Genomic DNA, 12,062 nt, shown 5'->3' with positions numbered 1-12,062 from the left:
ATTCCCCAAATCGAGGTACAGATTCAATGTACTCCCAATCAAGATCCCACCTGCATTTTTTGCAGATATTGACAAGCTTATCTTAAAACTCACGTAAATTTAAAGGGCCTAGAACAGCCAAACCAATATTGTAAAAGAAAAGCAAACTTGAATGATTCTCCCTTTTGTATTTCAAAACTTACCACAAAGCCATAGCATTCAAGAAAGCGTACTGCTTAGATACTTTTAAATGTACTAATTGATAGAATAAAATTTAGAGAACAGGAATAAGCTGATAAAGCTATGGTCAATTGATCATAGAAAAGGATGTCGCGATAATTCAATGAATCGTATTTTCAACAAATGGTGCTTGGACAACTGGACATCCACATGCAAATAAATGAATATAAATGCCAGAGTATACTTGGGAATTATGGAAGTTCTATCTAGAACAGAAAAATATTCACCAATGGTTGGTGAACTAAAGGAAAAGAGATTTAATACTCCCTGATTCGGTGTGAGGATCTGTGAGATTCGGCGTGAGGATCTGTGAGATTTTTCTGTAGACATCAAGGGCCATGTCTATATCATGTTAGGCTTTTTCCAAGATGGACACCTGTAGTGACAACAGATTTTGGCAGAGAAATTGTAGATATCAGAGTATGCCTAGGTCCTGAAGACGATGTTAGAAAAGAGCCAGAAGAAAGATTTTCATTCTCCCTTGTTTTGGTTACCATCCATCTGCTCCTTAATATCCTTCCTCCACTTGAAAAAAAAAGATCTTGGCATTTTCCAGAACATGGATGGACCAGGAGGACATCACACTAAGTTAAATAATCCAGACAGAAAGAAAAAGGTTACCTGATCGTGTATGTGGACTATATAAATAAGGGGTCCAATAGACAGAGGTGGAGAATGAAACATTGGGGGGGGGAGAAGAAATGGGGAGATGTAGGTCAAAGGATACAAAATACCAGATATGTAGGATGAACAAGTATAGAGATCTAATGTACAGGGGGACTAAAGCTAATGAAATTATATCATGAATTTTTTTAAATAAGTAGATTTTAGCTGCTATTGTCACACACTTAAAAAAGTGAGAAGAGAGGTATGCTAATCATTTTTACCATTGTAACCATTTTACTTTATATATATATCCCATAATGACATGTTGTAAAACTCAAATATACAAAATAAAATTTCTTTAAAATAAACATTAAAAATCCATCACACTTCTGTATACTAACATTGAACATGTGGAAATAAAAATTAAACACATGATACTATTTACAGTCACTTGAAAGAAAATGTAATCCTAAGGTATAAATTAAACAAAACATGGACCAGAAGGTGGGTACAAAAATTAAAAATCCAAATATCTTTCTTAAATTTATATAATATAAAAATATATCTGACAAGGGAGGAACAAATTAGACATACATAGATGCATCTTAAAAACAGGCCTGAGTGAAACATTAAGTATTGACAATGGATATATACATTGAAAACAAATGTCCACAAACAATAAAAAAACATGTATTAACACTCATACAAAGAAAAGGATACACATCAAATGCATTACAATGATTGCCAATGAAGACAAGGGGAATAAAACTGGGCCATGGAAATAAAGGAGAGTGAATGAGTAAGTAAACAGGAGAGGGTCTTGAGCAATTAACCCAAGGAATACAACTCAGCCCTCTACACTGATGCCAAAACCACTCTATTGTATTTCCTCCAATAAAAACGATATTTTCTTTTAGGGGAAGATTTTTTTTTTTTTTTTTGAGACAGAGTCTCACTCTGTCGTCCAGGCTGGAGTGCAGTGGTGCCATCTCGGTTCACTGCAAGCTCTATCTCTAGGGGAAGAATTCTTAATCATTGACATTCTATAGAAATGCTGGTGTATGGAAGTGGTGATAAAAATACCAGCTTTTACTTGTATTCTTGTATTAAAATTCCCTGTAGACAATGCTTCTGTTTGTTGCCTGCAGTAGACACAGGCTACTCCCAGTGCCCCACACTTGGTAGGTGACTGCTCCACCTAGAGTTTCTTAACAAGTACCCTAGTATTGGAAGCATGTCCTCCAAACACCATTATTTTATTGTGTGTGGCATGCTGTCTTACTTTCTGTAGGGTGAGGTTCTTGTTCCTTTTGAGGACCTTCAGTTGCTCACAGCATTGGGTGAGTTACAAAACACACCACTCTGAGGTATGTGGCCTGAAGGTGGTGATTTTGATGTCTTCATTTTGGAAAGAGTGTCACTGTCACCTACATACAATACAGATCTTATGTGCTCTTCTAAACATGCACGTGCTCCAAGGAACACCAAATCCTTTTCTTCCTCTCCTGTGAGATAAAATTTTAAGAAGAAAATTTGTCTCCAGGAATCAGTCCTCCCCCAGTCTTTATTTACAATGTCTGGCTAACCTGTGGATCTGTCCGCCAATGCTACAGGATCTCATATCCCTCCGTTCTCAAATGCCTATCTTTTCCCTTCCCTTCCTCCCCACCATCAGAAAAAAAGGCAGAGGTATATACAGTCATCAGCTCCTCAAACTGATTTTATTGTAATCATCGCCATCAGTGGTGATGATTTGTCCAATTTGGACTAATTCTGCCCACCATCCTGTGGAGATCCTGCAGATATGTCTAGGTCTCCTTTCTCTTTGATTGGATCAGTGGAGCTCTCTGTAGGCTGGTTATTCTCCAGTTGATTTGAATTTCTTTTCTTATTCTTCCTGTAGTAAAACACTAATGTTGGATATTTTGCTTTTTCTGTCTCTTTCAAACTCTGTTCAGGGGCTGAGGCTCTGTGCAGATTCTTCTTCTTCTGGTAAAAAAAAAAAACAGGGAGAGGCCAGAATGGTGTTATTTTGGATGAAGAGGGTAGAGAATAGATAGCAAGGGGGGGCTTTATAAGAAGGAATGCGGGTTGAGGAAGGGGCTTGTGCCAGAGAAGAGCATAGGGTAGGGATCTATGGGGAAGAAGAGGAGCATGGGTACGGTCATCTGTGTTACTCCAAACTGCATGATTTTGTAAGCTCCCTGCTATTATGCAGACCTTGGTCAAAGTGAAACATTCCCTGGGGGTTCAGGCCATGAGAAACATCCTGCCTAACCACTTGACTACAAGGTGGACAAAGGCCCAACTAAGAAACATTCCTATCATATCTTTCTGGGCAAAGGTCCAAGAAACACCACAATGACATCCCACAGGAAAAAGGGTCAAACCACCTGATCATAAGAATATCTTATCAATATCCTGCCAGGCAGCATCCCATACTGCCCAGCTGCCTCCCACCAATACCTGTAAGTACCCCAGCCTGTAAGTGGTAATGGGCTCTGGCATTAAGCTGGTCCCCCACTTCTGCAGCTGTCAGCAATATACCTGTGTTGCTGTTTGAGTGGTCCCCTCTTTGTGTGTCTTTAACTCTTGCCTTCCCTTCAAAACCTAACATTTTGGTGCCAAAACCCGGGATGGGGATTGAGTTCTACCAGGTAAGTCTTCTTTGCATCCTGGAAAGCAACAAGCAGCAAAAACTAGACCTGAGCCTGCTTCCATATCCTGAGTGGACTACCTGTTCCCAGCCCCGTTCTCCTTATTCTCTCATTTTCTCCAGTCCTGGGCTGACCTCTAGGTCCTGATCAAACTCTCCATCCTCTGCTTCCTTACCCTTTCTGGGTGGCTCCAGTAAGGATCACCCCCATTGCTGGATCTTACATCAAACACCAGTCTCCAGTTAGTGGGTGAATCTCCCTTTTCCTCCTTTCCGGATTTTTCTCTATTTCTGCTGGTTCTCCAGAAAATCCTAGCACTGAGTTGGAGGTCTCCCTGGTCACCAGGTGACCGCAGCCTGCCTTCTCAGGGGACACCTTCAGAACGCTCACCACTCCAGCCACTCTGGCCACTAGGGGACTGTGAAGAGCTGCCACAGCTCTTTGGTACATCCCAGCTCTCCTACGTCCATTCTCCTGGGAGGAATTGGGTAGTCACTTTTCTCCGGGGTATTCACTCCCCTTCTGGGCACTCAATCTCTTCTGGGATATTAACTCCCTTCTGAGGTACTCGCTTCCCTCTGGGGTATTCACTAACCTCTGGAGATACTCATTCCCTTCAGGGGTATGCACTCCCCTCCTCCAAACAACAAAACTTTCAACTTCCAAACTGAACATAATCTAAAAACTTTCTCTAATGCAATGGTAAAGGATCAAAAGTGCTTTGCTTATCTCTGTTCATGGATTGCTCTCTCTCTCTGCCAATCTTTTTCCCCGTTTCAAATCCTCCTCCTCAATGAAAAACCCGCAAAAATGGCTCCTCCTCAGGACAAGCCTTTCTCCTCTAGTTTCAGCCTGGTTAAAAAAACCCCTATCTCAGTCCCCCTCCCAACATCATTTCCTCCTTCTTCTCCTTTGGCTCTGGCTCCTCCACCCCTTTACTGTCGCCCTCCATCCCCTCTTCGTTCTCCACCACTAACCAGGTCTCACACCCACCCCCCTAGTGCTGAAAACTCGGCACACACCCAAAAGCCTTCCAAAGCCCTTCCCTTGCAGGAGATCATGAGAGACAAAAGCATAATCTGAGATCATGTTCCCATCTCTCTAGCCAACCTCTCCCGTTTTAAAAAGAGACTTGGCTCCTTTATCCAAGGATCCCATCTCTTTCCACAAGGAATTTTTGTATGCCACTCAATCTTACGACCTTACCCGGCAAGAAACATATGTCATGCTCTCCTCCACCCTCTCCCCCGAAGACAGAGAATGCATCTGGATGGCTGTCTATGCCAATGCAAACACCCTCCACCAACAACATGCTGCCCATAACCCAATAGGGACCCTAGCTGTCCCCAGGACTTACACCAATTGGAATTATCAGGCAACTTCTGTAGACAGACAAAAACAAGGCCATACGATATCATGCCTTCTAGTTGGCATAAATAAAGCTGCCCATGCTCTTTTCCTCTACTGCCTTTCAAAAGCCCTAATACCAATAAGGGCAAAATCCACCTTCATTTACACTTTATCTCCCAGTCAGCCCCCAACATCCAAAAGAAACTTAAAAAACTGGAGAATGGCCCTCAAACCTCCCAAAGACACTTAATCGAAGTGGCATTTGAGGTCTTTAATAATAGAGAAGAAGAACTAAAAACACAAAAAGGACCAGGCTAAATACCAAATGCTGGCAGTTGCCATTCAACAGGGTTCCCAATTCATACAGAAGTCCTCAGTGTTACAACAGTCACTGCCAGGAGCCTGTTATAAGTGCAACCAACAGGGACACTGGGCAAAAGCCTGCCCTAATCCCAGGACACCCAGGAAACCTTGCCCCATCTGTGTTATCAAGGAACACTGAAAGTCAGACTGTGCTCAGGAAAACTTTTCATCCCGCTTGCTTCATAACCTCTAACTGAAGACTGACAGGGCCTGGAGTCTGCCCCCACCCCCCCACCACCATCACCACCTCAGAACCCAGGATAACACTGTCAGTCTCTAGTAAGCCCGTGTCTTTCCTATTGGATAAAGGGGATAGTTATTCAGTTTTACCAGAATATTCTGGACCTCTCCTCAGTTCCTCTGTCTCTGTCGTGAAAGTCAATGAAATCCCCTCTAGGCACAATCAGACTGGTCCTTTATTATACAATCTATTCAACACCCCCCTTCACCACTCCTTCCTGGTTATCCCTCAGTGCCCTACCCCTATCTTGGGATGGGACATATTAAGTAAATCCCAGGCCTCCATGCAATGCGGCTCCTACAATTCTACTCCTTTTATTTTACTCTACCACCCAAATGCTTCCCTCTCCTCCCCCTCATCTTCATTATCCACCGTTACCTTCTATTAATTCTAAAGTTTGGAACGTTTCTAAACCCACAATAGCCACACACAACATCCCAGTTAAAATAACCCTTCAAACTCCTCCACTTTCCTTCATCAGTCTCAATATCCCCTTAACCCAGCTGGCCTCAGGGCCCTCAAGCCTATTATCTGTAAAGTTTAACAAGCTCAGATTCTCATGTCTGTCAACTTTTGCTACAACATCCCTATCCTGGCTGTCCAAAAGACAGATGGATCTTGCTTCTTGGTCCAAGAACTTGGAGTTGTTAACCAGGTGATGGTACCAATTCATTAGGTGGTCCCCAACCCATATACTTTACTCTCCCATATTGCCCCATCTGCCATACACTTCTCTGAATTGGATCTAAAAGATGCCTTTTTCACTATTCCCTTAAATCTGGCTTCCCAAAGTTTTTTTTTTTTTTTTTTGCTTTCATGTAGTCAAATCCTAATACTCACACTTTCACCCAACTAACATGGACCATACTCCCACAGGGGTTCCAGGATAGCCCCCAGGATAGCCCCCACCTATTCAGACAGGCCCTCATCGAGGACCTAGCTGAACTTCCTCTTCATTTTAGCACCCTCCTCCAATATGTCAATGACCTCCTTCTCTGTAGTCCCTCCCATAACCTGTCAGTCCAACACATCACTAAAGTTTTAAACTTCCTCCATAATTGAGGATATCGGGTGTCACCCACAAAAGCTCAGATAGCCCAAACCCAGGTTACTTACCTTGCGTTTCTCCTAACCCCTAATTCTTGGGCCATCCCAACCCAACAAAATGAGCTAATTCAGGACATGCCCCTTCCCTACACCAAAAAGGACCTCTTCTCCTTCTTGAGCCTTGTGGGATACTTCCAGCTGTGCATTCCCAACTTTGACTTGCTGGCCAAGCTGCTTTACACGGCCTCACATGGGCCCATCCTAAAACACCTGAACCCAGCTTGCCCCATCAACTCCCACTTAAAAAAAAAAAAAACTAAAAAATGCCCTTTTAAGGGCCCTGTCAGTGGGACTGCCTAACCCCACGAAGCCCTTTACTTTGTATGTACATTCTGACCAAGGCCTTGCTCTTGGACTACTCTGCCAAATATACGGTGACGCCCCAGAAGCCGTTGCGTACCTCTCAAAACAACTGGACTCTGTCATCCAAGGCTGGTCACTCTGACTAAAAATCTTGGGTGTGTCCACATTGCTGGCCTTAGAGGTACAGAAACTCCCTCTTTACCAACACATTACTAGTGCATCTTCCCATTACCTACAGGACCTCATAAGCCACCAATCCCTTCTATCCCTCCCATCATCCCACTTATAGCAGGTACATGCCTTACTCATAGGTAACCCTCTAATCACCTTCCAGAGATATAAAACTCTCAACCTGAACACCCTCCTCCCTGTTAATATCTCTAACTCTAAGCTCTCTCACTCCTGCCTGGACCTCTTAAACTTCCTCTCCTCCCGCTTCCAACATATTTCAAAAGCTCCTTTGCGGGGAACACCTACATGGTTCATTAATGGAAGCTCTTTAAGAGAGCCATGTCCAGCAGCTGTCCACGTCATCATTACCAAAATTGAGCTCCTAGAATCCAATGCTCTCCCACTCCATACTACCTTTCAACAGGCAAAGCTAGTAGCCCTAACCCAGGATCTCACCCTAGCAAATGGAAAGAGAGTTAATATTTACACCAATTCCAAATATGCGTGGTACATCCTACACTCTCACACCTTAATCTGGCAGGAAAGGGGTTTTCTAACTACAAAAGGAACCCCCATAAGAAATAGGAAACTTGAACACAAGCTGCTGGAAGTGGCTAACCTACCACCGAAGGCCACCATTATCCATTGAAAGGGACACCAAAAGGCTACAGATGCCATAACAAAGGGAAACTTCTAAACACGTTCAGCAGCCTGGCAGGCAGCCCTTAAAATTTCATCATTATTCCCCATTTTTCCCAGCATACAACCTGTATATACCCACGCGGAACAAACCCCACTTGCCTGGGCTGGCACCATTCAGGAAAAAATAGTTCTACCTCAATGATGAAAGTGTCTTGTCCAAGTATTAAAAACCTTCTGTACTTTTATATGTGCGCAACTATTTCCATGCCAGTTACTGCCCCTACTCCAGCTTTTAAAAGCTTAAATACATTCTTCGACCATGGCTGCCAATCTGAAAGATATTACTAAGACATGTTCCCTTTGCACTTAAACTTCCCCTCAGGAAGCTATCAAACCATCTCCTTTCCTACACACCAGGCCTGAGGACACACACCAGGGCAGGACAAACAAATCAGCTTCACCCACATGCCTCCCAACAAATGATTCCTATACCTTCTGATAATAGTAGATACATTCTCTGGATGGATAAAAGCTTTTCCTACCACCACCGAAAAGGCACACCCCATCACTTCTATTCTCTTCATTCATATTATCCACAGGTTTAAACTCCCCTCTTGGATTCAGTCAGACAATGGGCCAACATTTGTTTCACAGGCTAACCAACAGCTGGCAAAGGCTCTAAACATTAAGCGGGCCTTCCATATTCCTTACCTCCCCTAATCTTCATGTAATTAAAAAACAAACAAACAAAAACTCCCTAGAGGTTAAAACGGCCCAGGCTTCACTTCTCTTACCGGTCCTCATGCATTTATGAGCCATTTCCTCAAATCCCCTCAGCCTAAGCCCTATTATCCCCAGCCCAAAAGTCCATCCTCAAAACACTCCTCCCTGTCCCTACAACCAGGGGACTGGGTCTGAATCGCAGACTCCTCCTCCTCCCCTCTCCAACCTAAGTGGACGAGTCCTCAGCAGGTTATCCTAACTACTCACACAGTGGCAAAGCTAACATCCTTTCCACACTGAATACACCATTCCAAACTAAAAAGAGCACCAGATCCACATCTAGAAATTTCCTCACCCCCAAATTACTCTCTCTCCCTCACAGGACCAACCTCACTGCACTTAACAAGAATTCCAGAAGTTGCCAATCAAGAATGCCCTAGTGCATAACAGTCTCCATCTCCAATTTCCAATCTTTTATCTCCTACTTTATTTCAGATCTTTCCTGGTGTCCCTTCCCCATGTCCCTGGATAGCCCATGCCAATTTCCCACACTAATGCAGGAGGTATGACTGCAGGGCACCTTCCAAAATTTCACTCCTACTCAAATCTCCTTTTTCTCCTTTGCCCTCTTTGTCTGTGGAATATTCTAAGTCCCCACCCCCAACCTCTAACAGTTGAGCCCCCTTCATCAGCCTCACACATTGCCTCTTAAATCAGTCACACTCCTTCCCGTCTTTCTTCCAACTGTTAAATTTGTTTGTCCACACAAATCCAGCAGTTCACAGCCCTTCCTTTCAAACTGGCCACGTAAACCCAGTCCAAAATAAACCTGCATCTCACCCACTCGGCCAATTCATTCCCAAAACCTGTTTATAATCTTGCTCAGCTAAACACCTTTCTCCCCAGTCTATCAGATCCACCCACACTGTCACACACAGGGCTGTCACCCTCCTTCGCCTCATAGCCAGCCTCTTAACTGAACATGATACAAGTTGGATCCCATAAAACACCTCTTACCAACCCCTCCCCTCTCTGCCAGAGCCACTCTTCATGTATCCAACTCAAGAGCGCTCCCTGGAAAAAATGCACAAACAATTCCCTCAACTGCAACCTATATCCTTCTGCCATATCAGGACCGCAATGACTATTAGTTACAAAAACCCATTTATCTCTCTCTCTCCAAAACCAAACAGCCTTCAACTCCTCCCCCACCAGCATTTTCTGTCATGCCCTCACAGGGCCTACCCTTGCTGGCAGCTATTCAACTTGGAAAAGCACAAAAGTTAAAACAAAGGGTTTGTGCAGAATTCAACCCCCATCTTCTCATGGCTTGCCACCATAACCTACAACTTTTGTCTGTCCACCCCCAGTGTCTTCTTCCTTTGTGGCACAAACTCTTATCTCTGCCTACTGGCCAATTGGTCAGGAACATGCACCCTTGTGTTTCAGTCTAAACATTAACATTTTGCCTGACAAGCAGACCATCCAGGTTCCTTTAGTAGCTTCTGTCTCATCTTCCTCCACACACACTAAGCAGGCTCTATATCTCATTCTAGTGTTAGCAGAACTAAACATCTCTGCTGCACTCAGCACTGGGATAGCAGGGGGCCGCTTTCTTAGGTCCCCTAATCTTTCTCCTCCAAATACTACAATCGGCCCATGTATACTCACCTTCATATCCCTCTTTATCTCCCTAAAGCTAAGCTCCCCTGTCCAGGCAGCCACCCAGCAACACATTGATACCATCCTTCTCCACTGCCAAGTCCGGTACCAGTGCCTCCAGGAAAACAACTCTGAAGTCCAACACCCACTGCTTCAAAACCCAAACCCTGAATACAGCTCCCCTATTCAGCAGGAAGCAGCCAGATAATCAACCACGCCCCTCTTCCTTCTATGATAAAGTAGAAGGCAAGAATATCAGTCTAAACTGCACTATTCTGTAAGCTCCCTTCTATTTTGTAGACCTTGGTCAAAGTGAAACATTCCACGGGAGTTCTGGCCGTGAGAAAAATCCCACCTAACTGCCTGACCATGAGGTGGATAAAGGCCCATCTAAAAAAACATCCCTATCATATCTTGTTGGGTAAAAAGGTCCAAGCAACACCATGACATCCCACCAGAGAAAGGGCCAAACTGCCTGATCATAACAACATCTTATCAATATTCTGCCGAGCAGCAAGCCATACTGCCCAAACCTCTCCCACCCATACCTATAAGTACGCTGGCCTGTATGTAGCGGTGGGCTCTGGCATGAAGTTGGCCCCACATTTCTGCTGGTGTCTGCAGTATACCCGTGTTGCTGCTTGACCCGCCCCCATCTGTGTGTCTTTCTTTCACCCTCACCTTCCCTTCAAAACCTAACAATCTGACCTTGTCAACTTTTCTTTTGTTAGATTCACAGGGGCTCTTCATTTTATTCCCGTTGGTGCTTGAAGTTGGCTCTTCCATGATTATGGTTGGTTGTAGAATTTCTATACTAGGATCTTCTAGGGTGCAGATTTCCACAGCTGTATTGAAGCTTTCCAGTGGGCTCTCCCAGAGCTTTTGCCCACCCTGTATATATACCCTCCTGGGAGCAAGACGAAGCCACACCCTTGAGCTTTGTTTGATCATACAGGCAATGTCCCAGCCAATGGTAGTCCTAGGGTGGCTTTGGCATCACAAAGAACCACCTCTGATAACTCCCTGGGTTTGTGGGGGAGGGGTGAAAGGGGTGTAGAGGAAACCAAATGCTGTTGTTGTTTCAACATCCCCTGAAGATGCATCCCAAACTGATCTGCCTCCGCTCCTCATTTCTCCATGTTTAATGTTCATGGTTCACATGGAAGTCAGAGGATGATTCCTTCAAGCCCTTCCCCACAGCCATTCCTATTAAGTGATTCATTCTTTTGTCTTCCAACCCTCACCACGACCTAGTATTTTAGATGTCTCACCTCAAATCCCTCCAAGCTAGTGTGGCTACATTTAATTATTGGTGGAGATGGGAATTATCCCACTTCCCTCCTGCAGTTCCTTCATATGCACCTTGAAGACCATTAACTTTCAGGTTTCTGCCAGGCAAATTTCAATCCATGTTCTTTTTTCCAATGTCCATGTAGTCCTCTTAAGTTTCCTATTTCTAGTCTGAAATCATGGCCTTCAGTCTGCCAGAACTTCAGTGAATAAACATTCTTACTGCGTATCCTAGTCTTGTTTCAAATCAGGGGTGTATGTTCATAGCAAATGTAGTCTCCCAACATGGTTTTTACCAGTGTGTAGGGTCGGGGGAGGAGTGGGTACACATGTGCTGGAAGTTCTGAGTGTTTACATGCAGAATACTATCTAACACCAACATGTACACCAGTGTGGGCATTGTTACATTTTGTAATGGAGATTGTGTCTAGTGCAAAAGAAAAACAAAAGGCATTTAGTGTGGAAGGGGAGAAGTAAAAGTATCCTTTGTCAAAGACCACATGAGAGCCTGTGTAGAAAAGTCGATCTAAAGAAAAAAAAAGGCTTTGACAATAATTGAGATTAGCAAGATTGCAGGATAGAAGATCAACACACAAATCAATTGTATGTTTATATGTTAGAAGTTATATATTAGAAGTTTATATATTAGAAGTTTATATATTAGAACAGTCAGTGTTTCAGCCAATGGTAGTCCTAGGGTGGACTGGTAGTTAATTTCAACAACCGGA

General features: G+C 43.8%; 1 protein-coding gene across 2 annotated transcripts; it reads right to left on the bottom strand.

The window, feature by feature from the left end:
* Positions 1-1,979: 1,979 nt before the first annotated feature.
* Positions 1,980-10,917, bottom strand: SPANXN4 (SPANX family member N4). Of its 2 annotated transcripts, XM_055375965.2 has the most exons (3): positions 10,753-10,909; positions 2,607-2,814; positions 1,980-2,330 (listed from the first exon to the last, which is right to left on the bottom strand). In XM_055375965.2, exons 1-3 carry the CDS (start codon positions 10,828-10,830, stop codon positions 2,146-2,148), a joined length of 471 nt encoding a protein of 156 aa, XP_055231940.1. In that variant the 5' UTR covers positions 10,831-10,909; the 3' UTR covers positions 1,980-2,145. The 2 variants fall into 2 exon arrangements, with proteins under 2 accessions (XP_055231940.1, XP_004065016.1); XM_004064968.3 differs by lacking the exon at positions 1,980-2,330 and having other exon boundaries at positions 2,528-2,814; positions 10,753-10,917.
* Positions 10,918-12,062: the final 1,145 nt, after the last annotated feature.

Source organism: Gorilla gorilla, chromosome X, assembly GCF_029281585.2.
Source record: "Gorilla gorilla gorilla isolate KB3781 chromosome X, NHGRI_mGorGor1-v2.1_pri, whole genome shotgun sequence".
Taxonomy (NCBI): Eukaryota; Metazoa; Chordata; class Mammalia; order Primates; family Hominidae; genus Gorilla; species Gorilla gorilla.
This window is presented reverse-complemented; position numbering and strand designations above follow the sequence as displayed.